At 37.3% G+C, this 26805-nt stretch overlaps 1 protein-coding gene and 1 non-coding gene across 2 annotated transcripts in view; one reads left to right on the top strand and one right to left on the bottom strand.

The window, feature by feature from the left end:
• The window catches only part of PSD3 (pleckstrin and Sec7 domain containing 3), a 593010-nt gene that overhangs the window by 128359 nt on the left and 437846 nt on the right, over positions 1–26805 (top strand). The window contains exon 2 of the mRNA XM_077773127.1: positions 9138–9246. Within this exon, the coding sequence (XP_077629253.1) occupies positions 9138–9246 (109 nt within the window). The remainder of the gene's footprint in view (positions 1–9137; positions 9247–26805) is intronic.
• Positions 25775–25914, bottom strand: LOC144239134 (U4 spliceosomal RNA). The gene has a single exon (XR_013337323.1). It is a non-coding gene; the product is annotated as a U4 spliceosomal RNA (small nuclear RNA).

Raw genomic sequence — 26805 nt, 5'->3', positions numbered from 1 at the left:
ATAATATTCTTCACTAAAAGGGACTAGGCCTTTGGCTTGTTTTGTTTTGTTTTTGAAGAAATGGCTGATTCTAGGGAGAAGCCTGGAATATCCTATTGTACCAGGAAGTAAAGTGGTACTCATAAGATAATGGAGACATGTCAAACAAAACAAAACAAAACACCAGAAGTCAGATAGAACTTTTGGCCAAAACTGGGCAAGCTGAGCATTGAAATAAATAATGGAAGTTGATTATAACCCACTGAAAAAAATACTAAATTCAGTCACTATTGATAAAAATAAATAAATTTATAGATTGAAAGTTTGATGAAGAACAGGGTATTTACATAGTTTATAAGTATTTTTGTATAGGCTATTAATTAATTACAAAGAGAAGAAATTGCAGTTGACAGTGGAGAAGCCTGGCAGATCAAAGTCAGTATGATTAAGTAGTGGGACAGTTTAAAATTGCGTGCCACTGGATGATGCAAAGAGTAAAACAGCATCACTTCTGTGATATCCATGTCAAAGATGCCTGATCTGAATGATCATGAGGAAATGTAAAGACAAACTAAGGTGAAGAACATTCTACAAAATAACTGGATTGTAATTTTCAGAAAGTGTCACAGTTCTGAAAACTAAGGAATATGATGTAATAGTGGGGTCTAAATAGCCAGTTCGAAGTTCTAAACTTCACTGTATGAGGATCTGGTTAGTCCATTTGTTAGCGGATCCCTGATTTAATTATTTAGGTCTTTCTTGGGCTGGTTACATTCTGCATAGAGAACTCTTCATGTCTACCTGACTGCAGGGTAAAGTCTAGGGTGCCAGCATTTCACAGGATGGATGGAAGAAGAAATGTAAGTATTTTAACATCCAACAAACAATCCCCATTTCCACGATGGTGTCTTGTATCAGTTGTGCCTAGTGTCCCCCCAGCCAGAGATGTTCTTAAAAAGTAGAGATGGAGATCGGGGGATTTAAATGCTTCATAACCATTCCTTTTTACTAACCCTACTTGTTTTAGCCACTCCTCTCTCCACCTTCCCCCTCCCTTTCGCCTTTGAGTACTCTGTGGTATGACTTGGATTGGTTCTGTTCTCTTTTAACAGGACATAGGTTCTGTGATCCTAAATAACTTCCTTTTTGCTCTTAGCTCTTTCAGCCTTCCCTAATGTAATAGCTGTCTAGGCTGCCATAATAAAGTACTTCCGAGTGGGTGGTATAGAAGGCCAGAGAAAAAATTACTTTATCATAGATACGGAGGCTAGACGTTGGAGATCAGATCTTCTGAAGCATCTCTCCTTGGCTTGCAGATGGCTGCCTTCTCCTTATGTCTTCATATAGTCTTCCTTCTGTGTGTGTGTCATGTCCTAATCTCCTCTTCTTATAAGGACACCAGTCATATTGAATTAGAGTCTACCCTAATGATGTTATTTTAACTTAATTACCTTTTTAAAGATTGTTTCCAAATACAATCATATCTAAGGTGTGGAGGTTTAGGCCTTCAGCATATGAATTTTCAGCCCATAGCACCTATCTAACCATTGCCTTTTGCAGCATTAGCACTAAGGCCTGCCTGCCCTTGTGATGGCATGCATAGTTTCCTGTTTCCACAGGCCTGACTTCTGCTGGGCAGTCGGAGCAGATGGGATTGAACCAGATCAAGTGTGAAGTGTAAATGGTGGAACCAAGTATTTGTTCTCAATGAGTTATGAAATACTGTTTTTTTATGGCCTTTAATTTAGCCTTTATTTTATTTTATTAAAAAAATTTTTTTAATGTTTTATTTATTTCTGAGAGAGAGAGAGACAGTGTGAGCAGGGGAGGGTCAGAGAGAGAGGGAGATATAGAATCTGAAACAGGCTCCAGGCTCTGAGCTGGCTGTCAGCACAGAGCCCGACACAGGGCTCAAACCCACGAACCGTGGGATCATGACCTGAGCTGAAGTCGGACGCTTAACCGACTGAGCCACCAGGCACCCCTTTAATTTAGCCTTTAATCTCTTCTGGCTTAAAGCATTTTCTGATACTTACATTTTCTGAACACCATACTGAAATTGAAATGGTAAGGAAATGAAGGACCATACCATCCTCCTCAAACTTGTGTGTCAGCCCCTATTCCAGCCTTCCTTCCTATGGCCCCATCCCAAATCCAATGACTTTTACTTCTGAAATTTGCTCACAGCTTTCTGCTTTTTCCTCTTGATTTTTTGCAGCTATACAATTAGAAGAATTATTTTACATCAGTAGTGTTTTCTTGTGTCTAAGATAGGTAATTATAGTCAGTAACATCTTGAGTGTTGGAAAATGTAAGTGAAAATTCTTTGCAAATCTGAAAAGCCGTGTACAGTGTAAGATTGAAATTTTATTTGAATATTTAAATAGAGGGTATGTTTTGGTAATCATGTCATTGTAATGTTACCACAAGGGAGAGATTTGTGTTATTCCTCCTTAATGTAGTAACTGTGAAGGGGATAAGGAAGTGTGAGGAGTCTTTGTGCTTCAGAATTTGAAAGGACCTTAGAGATAAATTTGAATCTTTATCTCTTTATCAATAGAGAAGCTAAAGTCCAAAGACTAAGCATTAGTGTGAGATTGAGTGGAAATTCCAGCTGGGACTGAAGTCTGGATCATGAGTCCATTTGCTAAGTTACTTCATACCCCTGTACTTCAATGAGATTTATGTTTCTAAAATGACTGATAAAATGAAAGAACATATTTTATTCAATTAGTAGTACAGAAGGAAAAAGTAGTACTAAATTATATGGGTCTCCTGTCAAGCTGCTTGTTTCAAATAGGATTTTTGCAAAAATTATTGTAGAGATGGGTGCAGATTTATAACCTTTGGCATGGGAAGAGAATATCTTTGTTTAAGAATAATTAATGTGGGGTGCCTGGGTGGCTCAGTTGGTTAAACATCCAACTTTGTCTCAGGTCACGATCTCACAGTTCGTGGGTTTGAGCCTCACGTCGGGCTCTGTGCTGACAGCCAGCTTAGAGCCTGGAGCCTGCTTCGGATTCTGTCTCCCCCCTCTCTCTGACCCTCCCCTGTTCATGCTGCCCCTCTCTCTCTCTCTCTCAGAAATAAATAAAACATTAAAAAAATTTTAAAAAAAGAATAATTAATGTAAGTAGAAGAATTTTATTTCACCAGGCAAGGTGGAAGAATGTTAATGCTTTGATTAAGGCCTGAGTGTTAGGTTTTGTGGTCCCCATAATTGTCATACTATGGAGTGCTTTATCCCAGTGAAACCTTTTAGTGTATTTAAGTCCTGGGTAAAACATCCCTTTAAAAAATGCTTCTCTTCTCTGAAGTCTAAATATGCTTTGAATACTGCTTTACTTGAAAGCCTTAGCATAGATGTGCTCTATAAACCAGTGCCAGCATCTCTTGGGAACCACCCCTGACCTGATTAATCAGTATTTTAACAAGATTCCAAGGTGATTCATATATACAAGAAAGGATGAAAAATATTGGCCTAGAGCAGTGGTTTACAAAATTCAGTTCCTAGAGCACTAGCACTATTACCTGCAAAATTGTTGGAACATACAGATTCTCAGGCCAAACATCCCAGACCTACTGAAATACAAACTCTGGGTGAATCCCCAAGTACATGTTTTAACAAAGCGTGTAGGTGATGCCAAGTCATGCTGAAGTTTGAGAGCCACACTAGGGCAATGTGTTTCCAACAGTTTTGATCATATCTCACGGTAAGATACACATTTTACATCGTGATCTGATACACACACATGTGCGTGTGTACAAGTAACTTAGAGGAGTTTTATAAAACAATGTTAATCTTACTATGTGCTGTTATACTCTGGTATTTTCAATTTTATTCTTATATATATATTTGTGTGTGTGTGTGTGTGTGTGTGTGTGTGTGTGTGTAAACTTACATCTATGTTTNAACTTATACAAAAACCTGATCAAGCCACTAATGGGTCATGAGCTCCACTTTGAAGAATGATGCTTTTGAGCGGGATCTCTTATTTTTTGTTGTTGTTTTCTTTTTTTTTAAAAATTATTTTCTTTTATTTCATCATGATATGTACTCTTTAATCCCCATCACCTGTTTTACCCATCTTGCCACCCCTAGCCCTCTGGTAACATCAGTTTGTTCTCTATAGTTAAGAGTTGAGCAAGGTCTTTTCTTTTGTGCCCGTGGCCCCTTTTGACAATCTGGTAATGTATCTCTTGTCAAAATAATGCTTTTTAAGTACATATAGTAACATACATGGATCTACAGAAAAACCAGCTATATTGTTTAACGTATGTTTAATGATTTATGTTTAACAAAATAGTAAACAAATTTGTGATATGGTAATGTATTTCTTTATTCATAGTTTAGTGGTGGGTCTAGTAACTATCATTTCAGAGTAGGGATGAGTATAAATTATAGTTTTAAGATATCTGCAGTAACTGTTATATCATGTGAAAATGGCTGTGATTTCTGTTCGTAACAGAGTTACAGCTACTGATAATAATTCTATGGTTAGTTGCATATATTCATATTGGGGGGAAGCTAATTTCAGTTTAAGGTAAATGAAAATAAAGATGTACGTTTTGTTTTGTTTTTACCATTTAACTTCAGACTCCCATAATTCTGTTGATATGGAACTGAGGCTTAGAAACCTTGCTCAAGAGAAATATTCCTTTAGACGACAGTTTTCAGACTTTAAATTAAAACTCTATGCCAACACATTATCTTCTATAATTTCTTAAAACTGGTGCTTTATTGATGTCATCTTTTCTTATTTTCTAAGAATTTTCTTAAATTCCAAGAATTTTCTTTTTGTTTTACTGAGACCTTGGGAAGTTACCTGGAAGCCCAAATCCAAGCTATTGATAATGTTCCTTCTCTAGTTTTTCCCTGTCTCAATATATGCACCCATTTGCCCAGGCCAGATTCCTGGGATTCATTTCCTGAGTTATGGGTTCTGCATTCAGGATTTTAATTTGGGTTCTACAATTTACTATCTTTATAACCTTGGACAAATTACTTACCCACTCATTGCCTCTTCCTCTAACTAGGAAGTTGGGGTAATAGTAGTGCCCATCTCCTACAATTATTCTGAGTGTTAAATGAGGTATCCCATGTATTGCATTAATGTAACCAAGTGCAAGGTGGTTCTGCTGGCCACACAATAGACCAGAAAGTCAAGAGCAAGATGTTGGGGGGATGTAAGCAATTTTTTTCTGAAAGCCAGCAATCCAGTGGTGGACTAGGACTATTGTCCCAAAGAACCATCTCCCCAAGAATGAGATTTGGGCTTCTTTTATGTTAGGAAGAGGAGGAAGCAGGACAGAGTTGGAGTCAAAAAGTGACCGATGTCTGTAGACGTCTGAAGAAGGTCTTGTCCTTGGTCAGTTATTCTTTGCATATAGGAATCTGGCCATGTCATTCCTATAAATCTTTAGCATGGTATAGTCATTTTTGTACATACTTCCTTATTTCCTTGGGTGAGGTAGATTTTGGATGGAAAACAGTTTTTGCAAATCTTAGCTATAACATGCCTGTGTGCAGGGCTAAGCAGAAGTTTCTAAGCTAAATGCCACAATACCAAGGGAAATAGAAGTAATATGGAGCCAGACATACTAAGTTTCTCCCTGCTACATTGGAATAATAATGTGCTTGGACTAAGTGGTTAGTAAATGTTATTCCTTTGAATTATCCCCAAAATCCCCCTTTCTCTCATTTCTTAAATACAATTTATCAGAAAATTCATATAGATTCCTCCTACGAAATATATTTCAAATTCATCTACTTCTGCCTAATTTCATTGCCATCATTCTACTCTAAGCTTTCATACTCTCTAACTTGCTCTCCTAACTGGTGTTTGCTCCTTCTTGACTCATTTCAACGCATTTCCCCCATAACTATCATATGATCTTTTAAAAGTTTAAATGAATGATCTTTTTTTAAAAAATTTTTTTTATGTACTTAGAGAGAGAGAGTGAATGGGAAGGGGCAGAGAGAGAGAATTCCAAGCAGCCTCCACACTGTCAGCGTGGAACCCAACACAGGGCTCATACTCACGAATTGTGAGATCATGACCTGTGTCGAAATCAGGGGCTAGATACTTCACCAACTAAGCCATTCAGGCGCCCCTAAATGAATGATATTTTAAAAGTGTTAGTGAATCACCAGGTATTTCAAACCCTTTCCTGGCTTCCCATCAGACCTTTCCTTGACCTACACATCATGTGTGTTTGGCTCCTGTCTCCTCTTCATGTTACTTTCTCCTGTGTTATTTTCTTGGTCAGTCTCTAAATTTCCTGTTTACCTACTATTCTGTGGCCACATTGGCTTTTCAGTCATTTGAGTTGCCTAATCCTTTCATGCTATAAGGCCATTGTGTATGACCCTCTCTCTGCGGAGATGGGGGATTCTGTCCTTCTCTGGCTCTCATTCTTCTCATCTCTGTAAGTATTAATTACTCCGAGAGCCTTCCTTAATTGCTCTACTGTGATACTTAGGGCATCATGTTCCTCTTTTACCAGTCTGAAACTCCCTGAACACATCAAAACATTGATATTTCCTCTCTGCTGGGGAAAAGGTTAATTAACAGTTTCTGAATATCAAGCATGTAACTCCCAAGAGGAGTGTGCACCTTTACCAAAAAGATAAATTTTACACATTTGAACATTAAGTGATTGTAGAGCTATTTTAAGAAGTAAATTGTTATCTCAAAATTGTACAAGCTAGCTCTTTGAAATTGGTATTAAAGAACTAAGAGAGGCCTGCCTGTTGAACTGGTCTTCAGTAGGGTGATGAAGTTAATCATAATCCCATCATGGGCCTTCTCGCTACTGTCAATCATTTTTGCTCCAAAAAATATAATAGAAGTCAGTTGAGCATCTGACTCTTGATTTCAGCTCAGGTCATGATCCCAGGGTCATGGGATCAAGGCCTGCATCAAGCTCCATGCTCAGTGTGGGGCTTAAAATTCTCTCTCCATGTGTCCCTCTCCCCAGCTTGTTCTCTCTCTCTCTCTCTCTCTCTCTCTCTCTCTCAAATAAGAAAAGTAAATAAAAATAATAAAGAACAAAATGTATACCTAGAGCCAGGAAACTCCAAACGAAAACATAGGCAGTCAACTCTTAGACATCAGCCTTAGCAATGTTTTTCTGAATCTGTCTCCTCAGGCAAGGGAAACAAAAGCAAAAACAAACTATTGGAACTACATCAGACTAAAGAGCTTCTGCATGGCAAAAGAAACCATCAACAAAAAGGAAACTTACTGAATTGGAGAAGACATTTGCAAATGATATCTCTGATAAGGGGTTAATACCTAAAATATATAAAGGACTCCTACAACTTAACCTCCCCAAAAACAAATTATTGAGTAAAAATTAGAGGGCCTGAATAGACATTTTTCCAAAGAAGACCTACAGATGGCCAAGAGATATGTGAGCTAATCATCAGAGAAATGTAAATTAAAATCACAGTGAGATATCACCTCACATAGAATGACTAATGACTGTTATCAAAAAGACAAGAGATAACAGTGTTAGTGAGGATGTGGAGAAAAGGGAACATTGATATGCAAAAGATGAGGAACAGCCCAGAGATGACATTAGTTTAGTAAAGGCAAAAGTTAGTTCTTGTGAGAGGGGTCAACAGCCCACTCATCACTTAATGGGAGGTATTAAGAAAAACAGGTCTTTCAGGAATGCAATGTTGCTCCCATAACCACAAAAGAAGTTCCTTTAGTACCTTCCTTCACAAAGTGCAATCAGCATATCAAAGCCAGAATGAATCACTCCTAATGTCAATTAACAAGGTGACTTGGGGGTTGGTACTCAAGCCCAAATAATTGGGTGCGGTGGATACCAGGGTCCCAGGGTCGCCATAGGGTAAGAGTCCGTGCAACTTACCTTAACCTCATAAGGAGTTTTCTCAACCTATGAGTTCAGAAATGGCTCCCAACAATGGCGATTCCTCAAAAAATTAAAAATAGAGGTACCATATGATCCAGTAATTCTACTTCTGGAAGAAGAAAACCCCACTAATTTGAAAAGATGTATGCACTCCTTTGTGTATTGAAGTGTTTTTCTAATATCCAAGATACAGAAGCAACCCAAGTGCCCATCCACAGATAAGTGGATTAATATGATGGTGTGTGTGTGTGTGTGTGTGTGTGTGTGTGTGTGTGTATAAATGGAATAGTACTCAGCCATAAAAAAGACTGAAAGCATGCCATTTATGATACTATGGATGGGTACCTAGGGGGTATTCTGTTAAGGAAAATAAGTCAAGCAGAGAAAGACAGTACCATATGATTTCACTTATAAGTAGAATCTAAAAAAACAATATCAGTTACAAACAAAAAACAAACCCAGAATAGAGATAAGTGCAGAGAACATAAATGCAGAGAACAAACTGGTAGTTGCTAGAGGGCTGGGGGTCAGGAGGGTGGGCTAAATAAGTGAAAGAGATTAAGAGGTATAAACTTAATTATACAAACTTAAGGTGCAAACTTAATTATAAAATAAGTCATGGGCATGAAAAATACAGTACAGGGAATATAGTCAATCATATTGTAATAACTTTGTATGGTAGAAGATGATAACTATACTTTTCAGGATGAGAGTTTTGTATCACTATGTTGTATATCTGAAACTGATATGTTGTATGTCAACTATACTTCAGTTTAAAAAAATAGGGACACCTGGTCACTTAAGCATAGGACTTTGGCTCAGGTCATGATCTTGGGGTTTGTGAGTTTGGGTCCTGCCTTGGGCTCTGTGCTGACAGCTCAGAGCCTGGAGCCTGCTTTGGATTCTGTGTCTCTTTTTCTACCCCTCCCCTGTTTGCACTCTGTTTCTGTCTCTCTCAAAAATAAATAAACATTAAAATTTTTTTTAACAAATATTGTACCATAATTCTGCCCCTCCATCAAGCCAAAGTTTTCATATATTTCTTAATCCCCTATAGATTTCTATTTTACTATATAATTGTGATCTTTCAGTGATCATCTTGTATTTTGATTTTTATTGTTATATTTTTAATGTTTCACTTTTAATGGCCATATGATATTCTGTCAAGAAGATATGTCATTATTCTTTAACCATTCTCTTGTGGTTGGTTTGTTTTATGATGTATTTTTATATGTTTTTAATGATATCTTTTTTTTGTTTTAATTTTGCAGGCAGAGACATTTGTTTGGGTTAACAGTGCATCAGCCCATTCCCAGAGTGTTGCCAAGGCCAAATATGAATTTTTATTTGGCATATCTGAAGAGAAACCTCCAGATACTAGTAAGTGTTTCCCGACCCTCCTCCTTCAGGTAACAGATATGAAGTGGTACAGAGATTTCAAATGTCAGAAGCTAAGATTTTTTCAACCAAGAACTGATTTGAAATACCCCAGTACAAACTACAAGAATCGTATCCTATATTTTTAACTTTTATATCTTAAAAAGATTGCTTTGATGAATGATTAAAGTGAACAAGTTTCAAAAAGGTAGGAAGGTAGTAATGAGGTGAAGTACTCAGTCAGTACATGATAAAGGAGATACGAGTATGTTTTGGGAATTAGCTATGAAAGGGATATTGCCTTTGGTTAGGAGCCTGGGCTCTAAAGCTAGACTTCCCAAGTTTGAATTCTGGCCTTGTAACTTATGAGATCTATGATCTTGAGTAAGTTATCTAATCTGTTTGTGCCTTAGTGTTCTCATCTGTAAAATGGGACTATACATGTTATAAATAATAAGATAGTTACACATGTCTCAGAATTCTTTTGGGGTTTTAAGTAAATTGATGAATGTAAAGATCTTAGAGTCACATTGGGCATATAATGAGTGTTATAAAGTGTTTGCTAATGTTATTATTTATTATAATCTTCATAATCATCATATCCCTGACCTTTGAAATTGAGATTTAGAAGTATAGTCCTGACTTTCCTAATTCTGTCACTGTCTGACACTGATTTTTGTTTTGGGTAGACAAAGTATCTGACTTAATGTAGCTGTTGTTTAGTTGAAAAAATCAAATAATAACTGCATTTTTGACTTACATATTAGATAGTATTATGTAATGGATTCCCATAAGATTTGGGGATAACAAGAATGTAGTATATATGCTGCCACTTAATAATTTCTTTTACTTAATAATGATTATTTATTAGAAATATCAATAGCTAGGACTCTTTTTTTTTAAAAATATTTTTATTCATTTCTAGGAGAGAGAGAGAGAGAGAGAGCGTGAGCAGGGGAGGGTCAGAGAGAGAGGGAGTCACAGACTGAAACAGGCTCCAGGCAGTCAGCACAGAGCCCGACGCGGGGCTCGAACCCACGAACCGCGAGATCATGACCTAAGCGAAAGTCGGACGCTTAACCAAGCCACCCGGGCGCCCCAATAGCTAGGACTCTTAAGACTAAAATCATTCTGCTTTAAAAAAATTTTTTTTTAATGTTTATTTTTGAGAGACAGAGCGTGAGTGGGGGAGGGGCTGACACAATCTGAAGCAGGCTCCAGGCTCTAAGCTGTCAGCACAGAGCCCAACAGGGGGCCAGAATTGACAAATCATGAGATCATGACCTGAGTCGAAGTTGGATGCCTAACCGACTGAGCCACTCAGGTGCCCCCAAAATCATTCTGCTTTTATTATAGTGCCCCAATTTGTTATTTATCATTCAGCATAAATACTTAACTATACTGGGCTTGAGTTTTGGGGCACTTACTCATTTATTCACTATTTCTCAGACAGGGTATACTGATTTACCCAAGACTATTTAAAACTCCTTGGCATAGGCTTTGCATGTCACACTGTGATTTTGTGATTAGGCTTTTTTTTTTTTTTTCTTTGATAAATTATTTTTACTTTACTATGAAGAGACATTTTCAAATGTCTGCATCTCTGACTTGGTGGGTGAGTTTGGTTATTCCTTGTTTTCCCTGTATACCTGAGACAAATCAAAATGACATTTTAAACCTGTTTTTATTTGCCTTGGTAAAAACGGTTAGTATTTATGTCTGGTGCGATGTTATTCTGCAGATGTGATATGTATGTATTTATTGAGTAAATATTTTTAAAGAACACTTTGGTGGTGTAGTCATCTGTACTGGGCACTCACTGTGAGGGTGCAAAGAGGTAAAGACATAGTTCTTTCCCTTTAGGAGCTTATTCTTTGATAAGGCAGAAATATCTGTAAGTGACGGGGATGGGGGGTGAGGAATGATCATTTTCAGGTGTGACTTCATGGAGAGTTAGAAGTTGAACTTTTTCATAAAGAATGACTAGTGTTCTGATTAAGGGGAGGGCATTTCAGATTGAGGGAATGGAATGAACCAAAGGTATGGTGGTAGAAAATAAAAATTGTTTGAGGGACAAGAAAGAGACTAGCCTGGTTGGCTTATAAAGCATATCAGTGAGAGATAAGTCTAGAAAGGTAATCGTCTAAATGGGGGGCAAAATCATTTGGGCCTAAGGCAGGGTAGAGTTTGCATTTTATCCAGGTGTGCAGAGAGGAAGTGGCAAATCAAGATGGATTGATCTGGGAATTGAAACAGAGCAGCAGAAGCTATTGCTTACCATAGGAAGGTTGTAAAATGCAAGTTTATATTGACTTGGAAAGTATTCTTTTCATACCTTTACAGAGAAATTACAGCCTTTTTTTTTTTCATTTCAAAAACACTTCAAGTTTCTTTACGTAGACTAGTCATTTGTCATCAAAACACTGCCCAAATTCAGAAGACCGAAGAGTTAAGGTAGTAGAGAGAATAGGACAGCGTTTCTATTTGAATTTGTTAGACATATCTCTTCCCGCAAAGGTTTTTTTTTTCCCCATTTAAAAAAAGGTAGATTAAATAAGCGACTTAACCTAGGTGCTCCAGAAGCAGCCTGCTAGAGAAATGGATGCATACCCATTGATATTCAAGAGGCATCACCTGATGGGTTGTACCCTAGTAATGACATAGTCATATTAGGTCATGTCCCTTGGTTTGTGAACCTTTGTGAGGCCCAAGGAAAGTGTCACTGCTCAGGCTCAGACTTGGCCATTGAGCAGGGACTTAATATGAGTTGTTGTTGGGAGGTTCTAGGGAAAACAAGTCAAGATTATTTGCAAACTATAGCTTATTGCAGGGATTTTGAATCAGTGACAAGGCTTAGAGTGTTGGGTGGGGTACAGGAGAACATGTGAATGGTGGGAAGAATCCCTTGGCTTGGAATTAAGATCTAGATTCTCATTATCTGTTCATCACTATAGTGAAAAGAAAGAGGTGACTATGCTTCCTTCATTTCTGTGTTCCCTCTACCTCGTGGGAGCTGCAGCTTTCAGGAGTTTCTCAAGGGCTAGAGCAGTAGTTGGTAATTGTTGAGAGGCTCTGGGCTATGTGTGAGGTCAGTTGTGCTGTGACTTAGTGAGGCTGTGAACCACTAGAGATAGGTTCCCCACTTCCATTCCAGTCAGCTATTAGAATATGTGTGGAGCTGCATTGAACTTCAAAGAGATAAAAAGAGGTATCATAGGAGGCCATAAGGCCTGTATTAATTAGCGGTTGAGTGACAGTGCCTTTCAGATTTCCTACTTCCCCCACCATTCTTCTTAGGTTACTGCTTAGATGACCAGTATGGCTTTTCTGAATTAGTCAGATAAAGTACACTTTAACAGGAGGGTGTCTTCAATTTGGGAAAGTATGTTTTTTAAAGTGTTCATAACACAGTATCAGATGGCCAACATCAGTCTCTGATTTGGTCAAAAACTAGAAGGAAGAAATGTTTGAGAAATCTTTGAAGAAGATTAAAATTCTATTCTTCAACTTTTAGGGATAACAGGTGATTTATAGAAGTGCATGAGAAAGTAAAGGGGCCTGTGGGATGCCTTCTAAGAAGGGGAATCAACTTCTTATATGACTCTTACAAATTGACAAAATCTCACTCCTACGTTTTTTTTTTTTTGTTTTTTCATCCTGTATTCTTCATTGATTTGGAAACTTTTTAAGATAGGTAGGTAAAGAAATGTGCTTCAGAAATATTAACAAACTTGCCCAAAGTACATAGTTTAGATTCTTTAGAATGAGGTGGAGGTCAGGGAGGAGGTAAGGCGGCAAGAGATTGATATACTGATTTTCTAGAGCTCTGAGGGTGGGGAAAAAAGTCAACTCATGTGGAACTGAAATCTAAGCCTGCAGCACAGATGGGGCAGAGATTCAAATCTATCTTCCCATGATATCTAGAAATTGACATAAAACTGGTTTTGGACTTGTTGACCTTAAAAGTAAAAGAGCCAGTTATTTTACTAGCAAAATCAGTTTATTCATAGCAGAGGAATTGCAATTTGAGACACACAAACTATGGCAAAACATAAGCAAGTCCAAAGATCAAAGGAAAGGAACATTACTTCATAGAGAAAAAGAGGAGGACGGGAGGGGCTGCTTTCAACAAAAGTCTACTGTAGGAAAGCAGGAGTTTAGGGTGGTGACAATTTCTCATTGGCTGAGTTGTGGTATTACTGGCTAAGCTTATTGCTGGCGAAGGAGAAATTCTTCCTTTTTGCTGCTGGAATCATAAAGTAGGCTTCTTCCTATAGGGAAAGCACAATACCACTCTTCATGCTGGAGTCTGCAGTTGACCAGCGGTTGAGCAGGACAGCTCCCCTTCTGGCCTGCCTACTCCATTTTGAATGAGGTTTCCTTCAGTTTTCCGTTTCATAGCCTGGGGAAACCCCACAAATTATTGCCAGAGTAAATGCAAAACTACTCTGAGGGATTGTTTCACAGCTCAGGACAAAGAAAATCCCCATATAAATGAATAAATCAGTAATCCATAATATTGATCAACTCACAATAAAATGGTATAAATTGCAAAAAGAAAGGAGCTTCCATGGAAGGGTGGGGAATCAACATTCATGACATACAGGGAATCAAGCCCCAAAGAACTAGAGACTGTAGAATATTCTGAAATTGTAAAATTGGTTTGTTTAAAAGGTAAAAGAAGGAAAATAAACCATTATGATGAAGGGAAAGTGTGAAGCTGGGGCTTGCATATTTGAGCAAGAAACAAATATAACTTTTATAGAAGATAAAAAATATAGATAGTGGAATAAAAAGCCCTACAATCTTTGGTTAAGTGCACATATTTAGGTTTACATTTGGTGGGGACCGATGAACTCCTTTTTGATCCTTATCATATGTTATCTGTAGAGAAGTGAAAAGAAGGGGGAGAAAAGAGCTTCCTTAATTCTGAGCAACATGTTCTCATTTTGGTAAAGTTTACTTCTGATTTTTTGTTTGTTTGTAAGTTTCATATTCAAGAATACATAGTTGTTTCTTCTTTTCTTGTTTATTCCTTGTTCACTGAATATATGAGTGGTTACTCTAGAGCAGACATTGATCTAGGTCTTGGGAGTATAGTACTGAACAGAACTAAAATCGACATTTAACAAACTGCTTAAAGATTGTTCTGGGGCACCTGGGTGGCTTAGTTGGGTAAGCATCTAACTTTAGCTCAGGTCATGATCTCATGGTTCCTGAGTTTGAGCCCCATGCTGGGCTCTGGGCTAGCAGCTGAGAGCCTGAAGCCTACTTCGAATTCTGTGTTTCCCTCTGTTTCTATCCCTCCCCTGCTCACTCTGTGTCTCTCTCTGTCTCAAAAATAAATAAACATTTTTAAAAAAAGATTATTCCAATTCGAATTCTTCTCTGGGTACATTAATGTTCATCTCAAAACACTGTACCAAATTAAAAGAGGAAAATGGACATAAATAGCTTTTACTTCCCCAGATGTAGGCATTTATTTTTTTATTTTAAATAGGAATTTTAAGTTCTTATTACCAAAGTGATATGTGTGTATAATCTGAAAAATATAATTTTTACCAACTTATACACGGCCAAAAACAAAGTCATGTTCTTTATCACTCTCCATTCCCTCTCTTAGGAGCGCATTGTTAACACTGTTCTCTAAGTCTTTCTCTCTCCAAACTGTGAACCTGACTTTTCACTCCTCTGAGTGAGGATCCTACGACATTCTTTCTCCCAGTTCTTCCCAGTGGTCGTGATTGCTGTCTTGACTGATTATTGCTTTTTTCTTCTACTTTTTTTCCTTTTCCTTTTTAAAGAAGCTTTTATTGTAGTTGCCTCATAGATAATAAGCAAACATCTGTATTTCTTGTTTATTTAAAATGTATTAAGTCTTTAAGAAGTATTCAGTAATAGGAAAAATGAGGAATTTGGCTTATATTATAGTTTATCCACAGCCCATACCAAAAGTTGTGTTTTTATTGTTTACTTGGTTCCATCTATGGTTTTTAAATATTAATATTTGAAACTGTGTTTCTTAAGCCATGGATTGTAAAGAGTCTCTCATGATGTGAGATAAGAATGCAGTGCCTCTGCATCTGCCCTCCAGCTGCCCTTCTTCAGGCTGAGCCTCCATCTGGCTCACCTTTACTTTTACAAGGCTCATAGCGTTTACATTCTGTTTTAAAACTAGGACAAAATCTTTTATGTTTTTACTACAGGTTGACTCTAAAAATTTAAAACCCAGCACCAGCATTTACAGAATGTAGAGTCCAGGCAGTGTAGTTGGACCTGATATGAAACAGAAGCAGATCCTGTGTCTGTAACGTGCTGTTCGTGGGTGATACAGCTAAGATCAGAGATAACAGAGCAGAGAGGAGAAAAAAGTGAGGGGAGGGGCCAGCAGATTGTTATAATTTACTGATCAATTGTTATGTCTTCACTTTATCACTAGGTTTAACTGGATTCTTATTATTTTTTAAACATTGATAAAACTTTATTATCCAATGTAAAGAAGGGCTAAAAGGTAGAAGTTTCCAGTTTAGTTATTTCAGTGGTGCAAGGTATCGACAGGGACGTAGATATTCCCGTCACTTCCCTTTGCCAGCTGCAGCCTGTTGGCATTCATCCAAGACAAGTCCTCTCATGGTATCAAAATGGCTGCTGTAATGCCAGCCCTCAGATTCTTGTACAAATATGTTCAGAAGAAAACAAGCTTCTTCTCACCTCTTTCTCTCTCTTTTAATTTTAATTAAATCTAAGTTATTTAACATAAAGTGTAATAATCTTTTCAGGAATATAATTTAGTGATTTATCAGTTACATGCTCATCCCAGCAAGTGTCCTCCTTAATGCCCCTTGCCCATTAACTGGATTATTTGTAACAAGCAATTCATTATCACCGGGAACACATCTTTCTTAGAACCTTCTGACAAACTTGTTATAATTTGTGCCGAAAGTTTCCTATGCTTTTATACAGCTGTTCTCCTTAGATTTTAAAAGAATTCTTTATATTGTATTGTTAATTAGNTGTGACTGGAATCTATACTTTACCCTTTAGTAATACTTTTAGAAAGGTTGTGGAATTGGTAAAATTCCTAAAGCTTTGTATGTCAGAAAATAACTATTTTGTGTTTATGCTTTGTTGCTTTTTTCCACAGAATTAAAATCTAGGTTCAGGTTATTTACTTTCAGAAGTCTGATATTACTGCTTTCCTTTCTGTTGCATCCATTGGTACCATGGCCACTCTGATGCTTGTTCCTTTTTGTCACCTGCTCTTTCTCTCTGCCCTCTGACATGTCAGGAGGCATGAATCTTTCATTGTATTTTCTGCATGGTACTTGTTGAACCCTTTTGGTCATATCTTTCTGTAGCTCTGAGAAAATTTGTTCTATTATTTTTTGATTATTCCCTCTCCACTTTTTTTTTTAAATGATTTTTACTTTGAAATTGCTACTAGGTGGATGTTGGTTCACTTGCATTTGATTAATCATCAATGTCTCTTAATTTTTCTCTATTTACAAAATTTTAAAAAAATTAATGTTTATTTACTTTTGAGAGAGACAGTGTGAGTGGGGGAGGAGCAGAGAAAGACGGAGACACAGAATCTGAAGCAGGCTCTAGGCTTTGAGCTGTCAGCACAGAGCCCGATGCGGGGCTTGAACTCATGGACCACGAGATCATGACCTGAGCCGAAGTTGGATGCTTAACTGACTGTGAGCCCCCAGGCACCCCTAAAATTATTTTTTAAATGTTTATTTATTTTTGAGAGAGAGAGAGACCGAGCACAAGTGGGTAAGGGACAGAGAAAGAGGGAAATACAGAATTGGACGCAGACTCCAGGCTCTGAGCTGTCAGTACAGAGCCCAATATGGGGCTCGAACTCTGCAAGATCATGACCTGAGCCAAAGTCAGACACTTAACCAACTGAGCCACCCAGGCGCCCCTCTCCTACTTTAAAATATTTAATTAAAAGCTTTCTAATAAAAGTTTCACTTTGATAATTATACTTAAAACTTCGAAAGCTCTTTCCCATTCTCTGACACAGGTTTCCCTGCAATCTGTTCTTTCATGTGTGCATTATTATGTTGAATCTCTAAAGAATTAATTAGAATAGTTTTTCCAAGATTACGTTCTGTTTCTGGAATTTCTACTTCATCCAGGGTCAGTTCTATTTTATTAAATAAATCTTGGAACTTCTCTTGGAAGCCACTGTTTTTCCTCAAATGTCTGTTGGAGTTGTTTTTTTTTCCCCATTCATAGGAGTTTCCAAATATAGATAGCTAGAATTTCTCTGTATGTGTGGAGTGCATCCTCAATAGGCCTCTTCCTTGAGGAGGAGGGAGGGCTGATAGAAAAGGGCTGAGAAGAATCTTGGTAAGCTGATATTTATGGACTTGTATAGGGGTACGTGGGTGGGCTAGTTGCTTTGATGCCAACAAGCTTGTAGGTCAGGAGGATGGTGGAAGAAGGGACAAATGGGAAGCTGTTTCGTAGGTCATTCTTCAGTTAATCACAGTGACATCTGTTTTGCTTCCCATTCTGGATATGGACATCTGTCATCCCTGGGCTTTTAGCTTCTCTGTGGTTTTACCATTAGGGTAATAAAAGCCTTCTGCTTTAGTTCTTGGTTGTGATTTCTGCTTTATTTCGTCTATGGTTATAACCCCATCTCTTTTTAGTCTGACAAACTCATTAAAATCTCTGGCTTAATAATGTTCTTCTTTTTCTAAGCATTGTTAACAAATTTATTTTGTTTTGAAATTTGTCATTTATTTTTAAGGTTTATTTATTTTTGAGAGAGAGAGTGAGAGGGTGTGCGAGTGAGTTGGAGAGGGGCAGAGAGAGTGAGGAAGAGAGAGAGAATCTTAAGCAGGCCCCATGCCCATGCCGTCAGTGCAGAGCACAGTGCAGGGCTTGAGCCAACAAGCTGTGAGATCATGACCTGAGCTGAAACCAAGAGTTGGATGCTGAACTGACTGAGCCAGCCAGGTGCCCCTTAAATTGGTCATTTTCATTGGACTTAGAGAAGGAGAGGAGGCAAACTTGTGTCCTTATCTATCATAGTAACCCAGAAACGTGAATAACCCTTTTTCCTCTAGTTTTATTGATACACATTTGGCAGATACCATTGTGTAAGTTTAAGATGTCCAGTGTGATGACTTGATACATATATATATTATAAGTGATTACCGCATTGTTTAGTTAACACATCTATCACCTCACAGTTACTATTTCTTTCTTTAAAAAAAAATTTTTATATAGTTTGTTTTTGAGACAGAGAGAGACAGAGCATGAGTGAGGGAGGGGCAGAGAGAGGGGGAGGCACAGAATCTGAATAAGACTCCAGGCTCTGAGCTGTCAGCATAGAGCCCCATGTGGGGCTTGAACCCATGAACCGTGAGATCATGACCTGAGCCGAAGTCGGATACTTAACCGATTGAGCCGCCCAGGAGCCCTCTTTCTTCCTCTTTCTCTCTTTCTCTCTTTCTTTCTTTCTCTCTCTCTTTCTTTCTTTCTCTCTCTCTCTCTTTCTCTCTCTCTCTTTCTCTTTCTCTCTCTTTCTCTCTCTCTCTTTCTCTCTTTCTTTCTCTCTTTCTCTTTCTCTCTCTTTCTCTCTCTCTCTTTCTCTCTTTCTTTCTTTCTCTCTCTCTCTCTTTTTTTTTCTCTTTTTCTCTCTCTCTTTCTCTCTTTCTCTCTCTCTTTCTCTCTCTCTCTCCTCCCTCCCTCCCTCCCTCCTTCCTTCCTTTTGTGGTAAACACATTTAAGATCTACTCTCTAAGCACATTTCAAGTATGTGATACCATATTGTTAACTATAATCACCATGTTGTACATTACATCCCACAACGAACTCATTCTTTGATTGGAAGTTTTTACCCTTTGACCAACATCTTCTCATTCTCCACCCCTTAGCCCCTGGTAACCACCAGTCTACTCTGTTTCTTTGTGTTGACATTTTTAGATTCCATTTAAAAGTGAGATCATGTGGTACTTGCCTCTGTCTAACTTAACCTCATTTAGCATAATGCTGTTAAAGTCTGTCCATGTTGTTGCAAGTGGAAGATTTCTTTCCTTCTCATGGCTGAACAATATTCCATTATATATACCACATTTTCTTTATCAGTTTACTTGTTGATGAACAGTTAAGTTCTTTCCATGTTTTGGCTATAGTGACTATTGTAGTGAGCATGGGGGTGTAGATATCTTGAGATACTTATTTCATTTCCTTTGGAATACCACTTAGAAGTGGTATTGCTTGGTAATAGCCTTATTGAGATATAGATTATAATGCCACATAATTAATCCATTTAAAGTGTAAACTTCAGTGGTTTTTAGTATGTTCACAGAGTTGTACATGTATCACCACAGTTAATTTAGAGTATTTCGATCACCCTAAAAAGAAAAGACTATTATACCTTAGCAGTCACTCTGTATCCCTCTTCCTACTTGAGTAAGCAATCACTGATTTAATTTTTGTCTCTATGGATTTACTTATTCTAGACACTTAATGTAACTGAAATCATATAATATGTGGTCTTTTATGATTAGCTTTTTTTCACTTATTATATTGTTTTCATCCATGCTGTAGCATGTATCACTACTTCATTCCATAATAAAAAGTTGCAGAACATTCTGTTATATGAAAAGGTAACATTTTACTTATCTATTCATTTGATGGATATTTGGGTTGTTTTTACTTTGGGGCCATTATGAATAATGGTTTTATGAACATTTGGGTATAGGGTTTTGGGTGGATGTTTATTTTCATTTCTCTTGGGTATGTACCAGAAGCAGAATTGCTGGATCATATGGTGATTCTATGTTAAACCTTTTGAGGAACTTCTAAAATTTTTCCACAGTGGTTGTACCATTTTGTATTCCCATCAGCTGTGTACAAGGGTTCCAATTTCTCCACATTCTTGCCAACACTTATTATTACCTTTTTTTTTTTGAGATATGAATGGTATATTTCTTTTTTTTTGTTTACAAATAGTTTATTGTCAGATTAGTTTCCACATAACACCCAGTGCTCGTCCCCACAAGTGCCCTTCTCCATGCCCATCCCTCCCTCCCCCCAACACCCATCAGTCCTCAGTTTTTGTCAGCATTCAAGAGTCTCTCATAGTTTGCCTCTCTCCCTTTCCCCCACCATTTCCCCCCTTCTTCTCCCCCTTGTTCCTCCGTTAAGTTCCTCCTAATCCTCCTATACGTGCAAACATGATATTTGTCCTTCTCTGCCTGACTTATTTCGCTCAGCATAACACCCTCAAGGTCGATCCATGTTGCCACACATGGCCAGATTTCATTGTTTCTCATTGCCATGTAGTATTCCATGGTATAAATAAACCACATCTTCTTGATCCATTCGTCCGTTGATGGACACTTAGGCTCTTTCCATGTTTTAGCTATTGTGGAGAGTGCTGCTATGAACATTGGGGTACATGTGCTCCTATGCCTCAGCATTTCTGTATCCCTTGGGTAAATTCCTAGCAGTGCTATTGCTGGGTCATAGGGGAGTTCTATTGTTAGTTTCCTGAGGAACCTCCACACTGTTTTCCAGAGGGGCTGTACCAGTTTACATTCCCACCAACAGTGTAGGAGGGTGCCCGTTTCTCCACATCCTCGCCAGCATCTAGAGTTCTCTGATTTGCTCATTTTAGCCACTCTGACTGGCGTGAGGTGGTATCTCAGTGTGGTTTTGATTTGTATTTCCCTGATGAGGAGGGACGCTGAGCATCATTTCATGTGTCTGTTGGCCATCTGGATGTCCTCTTTGGAGAAGTGTCTGTTCATATATTATTACCTTTTTATTATAACTATGCTAGTGGATGTGAAGTAGAACCCCATTGTGGTTTTGTTTTGCATTTCCTCAGTGACTAATGATGTCAGTCATCTTTTCATGTGCTTACTGGCTTAATTATATCTCCTTTGGGGGAATGTCTATTTAGATCCTTTGCCTAGTTTTTAATTGGTTTATCTTTTTATGATTGGGTTTTAAGAGTTCTTTGTATATTCTGTATACAGGTCCCTTATCAGAAATATTGTTTGCAAATATTTCCTCCTATTGTGTGAGTTGTCTTCACTTTCTTGATAGTATCATTTGCAACGGAAAATTTTAAAATATTGATCAAGTCTAGTTTATCTGTTCTTTTGTTGCCTGTGCTTTTGGTATCTAAGAAGCTTGTACCTAATCCAAGGTCAAGAAGATTTGCTGCTAGTATTGTTTTCTAAGTTTATAGTTCTGACTCTTAGATTAGGTCTGTGATCCATTTTGAGGTTATTTTTCTGTTTGTTTTGTTTTTTTTTTTTTGCTTATGGTGTGAGAAAGAAGCTGAATAACTCTTAGTGATAGTATGTCCTAGGTAAATGTAGAACATCTTATTTATTTGCGTTGACACTGCCCCGTATACATAGAATTCCTGATGAGCAAGATGCAAACAAAGTAGTATTGCAGCCTAACCTTATTCATGTTACTATCCTAATCTTTACATCTGGCCACAGGATCCAGAAAAGCTGTATAACACAGGTTGTACATGCTATAAGCCACAGGGCTGGGATTCCAACTCGTGTCTGCCTCATACCCTTCTTAGAAATATATTTATTGTCTCTTGAAAAATGAGGGAAATTAAATCATTTCTCCAAATAAGCATATAGGAGACATTACTTTAGGAAAAATGTAGGTTGATGTAGAAAACTGCAATTATACAAAGTCACTAATGACAAATCTACTAATTCTAGGGTCTTCAGTTGTATTATTGTTCTTGTCTTCAACACATCTCTGATGCCTTCATCACAGATACAAGTTGGTTGTAATTTTATGCTTAGTCCTTTAGTAAATCCCCTATCGTTAGCACATTTTATTTAGTTTGCTTGTTCCTTTCCACTTCCCAGCTTCCTTCCTACCCATGATGGAAAGCAGAGAAATGATTTTACAGTATACACAAGTATATATTAGACTAGCCTACCATTCCTTGGTCCTTCTTTAGTTGGCCAGATGTCCAGATGTCCTGTTATTTTAGTTATCCCACAGACTGTGCTTGATAGTAGTTTTTAATAGTCTGTTTTGGCTTGGCAAGGTAGGCCAGAAGTTGACAATAAACTTTCTCTTTCACTAGAGTTTTGGTATATGGCATATGATAATTCAGTGCTTCTTAAATTTTATCCCAACTTGGTCCACATATGTGCGCACTGAACTGTATACTGGTATCCTCAGCTACCTCATCAGAATTGCCTGGTGTTTAGCTAAGGAATGTTGTGGAATTCAATCTGGAGGGCATATTGAAAAGTTTATTCCTACTGTCTTCTCTGTACAGTATTTTAATTTTGCATAGGAGATCCATTTTTTTTTTGAACCAATATTCATTGTATTTTTTTTTAAAGCAGCTATTGAAAAGCTGAGGAGCAGAATTTGATTTTTTTTTTGAGAGTGGATACAGTCAACTTCAGAACAGTACATCTCAATTGGAGAAGAGAGCTTTTTTTTTAATTGAGGTATAGTTGACACATAATTTTGCATTAGTCTCAGTTGTACAACATAGTGATATAGAAAAGAGCTTTTATCACAGTAAACTTAAGGCACCAAATGTAATTGATGTCAAACATTTTAATTTATTTAATAGCTATTAAGAATTCATTTTTAAGAATTTTCCCTTTGTGTGTTTTATATTAGAGAGGTAGTCTTTTCTTGACTTACAGAACTCTTTGAGAGCTGTTAGGATGTTTTAGAGTAAATTTAGGTCCTTGAGATGGATCCTTGAAGAAAATTTTTTATTGTCAGGTGAACAGATTGCTTTTACAAGGTATGCCTTTAGCAGTATTCCCCTTCATCTTCCTTAATATATTTATTTATTTTTGAGAGAGAGAGAGTGTGTGAGCAAGGGAGGGTCAGAGAGAGAGGGAGAGAGAATCTGAAGACAGGCTCCGGGCTCTGAGCTAGCTGTCTGCACAGAGCCCGATGTGGGGCTCGAACCCACGAACCGTGAGATCGTGACCTGAGCCGAAGTCGGACGCTTAACCGACTGAGCCAGCCAGGCTACCCTCCCCTTCATCTTCCTTAAATCAACCATCTAATTTTAAGTTTCCTTTTGCTTTTTTAGGTAGAATGTATTTTTTCCCTTTTATTTTATGAAGCAGAGGTTACATACTGGCATCTTTCACTCATGTTTTATTTGGCTTAGCCAATGTTTTATTTAAAAATTGAACTAACTTTTAAAAATTGGGAGATTTCATATAAAAACCCAGATTTCAGCCTTCTGTTAACAATCAGAGACTGCAAGACTGAGTGGGCACTGATGCTAAATAGCAGCTGGCGCCTTAGGAGTTCAGGTTTGCCAGTCACCACCCTTCCTGTGTTGTCTGCTGCTTTGCCTGCTTTACATTTGTTTCCTCCTGAAGCTTGTAGGCATTTTAGGCTTATGGTCTTTGCTTCAAAATGGTACTAGTGTTAAGACTCTACATGTTCAGCCATGTTTTGCAATAATGATTGAGTATGTCATACAAAGTTTATGCACAGGACTTTTCCAAGGCCTTAAGAGACATAGCAGTTTTTCTTCTTTCTCTTAAAGAGAGAGAGCACCCCAAAATGTATAAGTTTCAGGAGGCATAAAACTAGATCTGCCCCTGCCAGCATGAGAATCACCTGTAGATCTTTTAAAAAGAATAAAGACTCATGGGTCCCACCTTCTCCAGGCATGTGCAGTCAGAATATGTGGGCAAGGTACTCAGGCATATGTAAATTTTTAAGTAGCTCCTTTGGTGAAGATTATGATACCTACATAGGCTTAAGAACTACTTTGTTAAAAATACTAATTCAAAGGGATACATGCATCCCTATGTTTATAGCAGCATTATCTGTGATAGTCAAGTTATGAAATAGACCAAATGTCCCTTGAGTGATAAATGGATAAAGAAGATGGTGTGTGTGTGTGTGTGTGTGTGTGTGTGTGTGTGTGTGTGTGTGTAATGGAATATTACTCAGCCTTAAAAAAGATAGAAATTTTGCTATTTGCAGTGTCATAAATGGAGCTGGAGAGTATTATGGTAAGTGAAATAAATCAGTTGGAGAAAGACAAATACCGTATGTTGTCACTCATATGTGGAATTTAAGAAACAAAACAAGTGAGCAAAGGTAAAGAAAAGAGAGAGAGAGAGAAAGAGAGAGAGAGAGGCAAACCAAGAGACAGACTCTTGAGAACAAGCTGATTACCAGAGGGGAGGTCAGGGTGAGTGGGTGAAATAGGTGATGGGGATTGAGGAGTGCACTTGTGATGAGCACCGGGTGTTGTATGGAAGTGTTGAATCACTGTATTATATACCTGAAACCAGTATTACATTGTATGATAACTGGAATTTAAATAAAAACTTAAAAAAAATTACTATATTTAAAAAGGTAATTACTTGAGCTACATATAAACCATTTTAATACTAAAAGGATTTATTAATATATTTGAACTACAGAAGTGGATTTATTTTACAGGTGTTCAAATCTGAAGGGCTTAGGAACCATTCCCAATTTGAAGACCAGTCAGATAAATGAGAGAGTATCTCTCAAACTAAAATGTAATGTCAATAGGAAAATGTGATTTGATTGTTAAAAATATTATGCTTTAATTTTTATTCATGAATTCATGAAGTTTTCTCATATTTGTGATAATTGTCCATTCGCGTGGAATTGCATTAGCAATTTTGTTTTGCTCATATTTATGCAAATATTTGCTTTGGAAAACATTGTATACATGGAATCAGGTAGAGATTCTGGAATTACTATAATGTAAGATGGTAGCACAAGGGAAAATAATATTCGAGCTTGATAAAACTGCTTCTATTCTTATTGCTTGAGGAGTTTGGTTATATTTTAAAGCAGTGGGTTTGGGAATTTGTGATGTTTTTAATTGTCACGGTAATTGGGGGTGAGGGTTGGCTACAGACCTTTAATGGGTAGGACCAGAGATGGTAGTAGGCATCTTGTGATTCATGAGATAGTACTGCACAAGAAAGAATTGTTCCACATGCTACATGACTTTGAGTGTCCCACTTACATTCATGTAGGCAGAAAAACATGTTTCTAGTGATCTGGACTTAGGATATCTGGACAAAATGCTTTTTGCATTGTTTTAAATATCCCTGAAGTTTTTTGGACCATAACTACCATGTGAACCAAGGGAAGATTTTACTTCATTTAGTTTGGAAATTTACTAAAAATTGTTCACCACTTCAAAATATCATGTCCCACAAGACTGCTATTCAGTCATCAGTTCAATATACCCATTAGTCTATACTCAAGCTTTGCTTTCAGGGTGATTCTGTGTTTAGGTGCAGGCAAGCATCTGACTAACCTAAACATTTACATGTTGAAAATCAATTTTTTGTATTGCATTTAGTAAATTGCTAAATGTATCACATTCCACAAATTATTATATTGATTATTTTGAATTTTATATTTAGACAGGTTATATTATTTGAATTTCACTTCAAGATAATAAAAGAGGCACTGTAAAATATGTGTTATAAAAAGGCACTTTTGTTCTTAAAAAGTTGAGAGTTGCTATTTTATATTTTTGAAAATTGTTATTTAAAAGCAGTGGTTCTTAAGTATATCAGATTGACCTGTGAAAGTTTTTTCAATTAGCAATAATCACGCCTCGGATAAACCTCACTGGCTACGATACTGCCACTGCGCAAAGCTGACCTGTGAAAGTTTTTTGAAAGTGATCATTGTGAACCTGCCCTACAAATACTAATTTAATAGTTGTCTAGAAATATTAGGAACTCTACAACTCTTTTCTACTTCATGACATACGTAGATGATATTCTTTGTATTACACACCTAGGGTGCATGAAGGCAGGTGCTTCAGGCATCATGTGACATTTCTGGGGATTCTGGTGGCTCCTGTTTTGTCCAGCCCTGTCCTGCCATGCTAGTAGACATGTATTGACAGCTTAGATGCTTGGAATGCTCCTTAAAAATTCGAATTCTTCCTTTCACAAGTGTATACATATATCAAATGTAACTTTATACACTTTAAAATCTTACAAATTTTACTTGTCAATTACATCTATATAAAGTTGAAAAAACAATTTGGACTCTTGAATTTCACCCCAGTAATTTTTAAAATTAAACTAAATTAAATATGATTAATTTGATTTGATTAATGAATTGATTTGTAATTTATTTTTACATTTACTTCTAAGTTAGTTAGCATATAGTAGAATAATGATTTAAGGAGAAGATTCCAGTGATTCATCCCCAATGTATAACACTTAGTGCTCATTTCAACAAGTGTCTTCCTTAATGCCCCTTACGCATTTAGCCCATCCTCCACACGCCTGACCCCTCCAGCAACCCTCAATTTTTTTCTCTGTATTTAAGTCTCTTATGTTTTGTCCCCTTCCTTGTTTCTATATTATTTTTGCTTCCCTTCCCTTATGTTCATCTGTTTTGTATCTTAAATTCCTCATATGAACAAAGTCATATATTTGACTTTCTCTGACTGATTTCACTTAGTATAATACCCTTTAGTTCCATCCACGTAGTTGCAAATGGCACGATTTCATTCTTTTTGATTGTAGAGTAATT

This window comes from Crocuta crocuta, unplaced genomic scaffold (assembly GCF_008692635.1).
Source record: "Crocuta crocuta isolate KB4526 unplaced genomic scaffold, BGI_CrCroc_1.0 scaffold177, whole genome shotgun sequence".
Lineage (NCBI taxonomy): Eukaryota > Metazoa > Chordata > Mammalia > Carnivora > Hyaenidae > Crocuta > Crocuta crocuta.
This window is presented reverse-complemented; position numbering and strand designations above follow the sequence as displayed.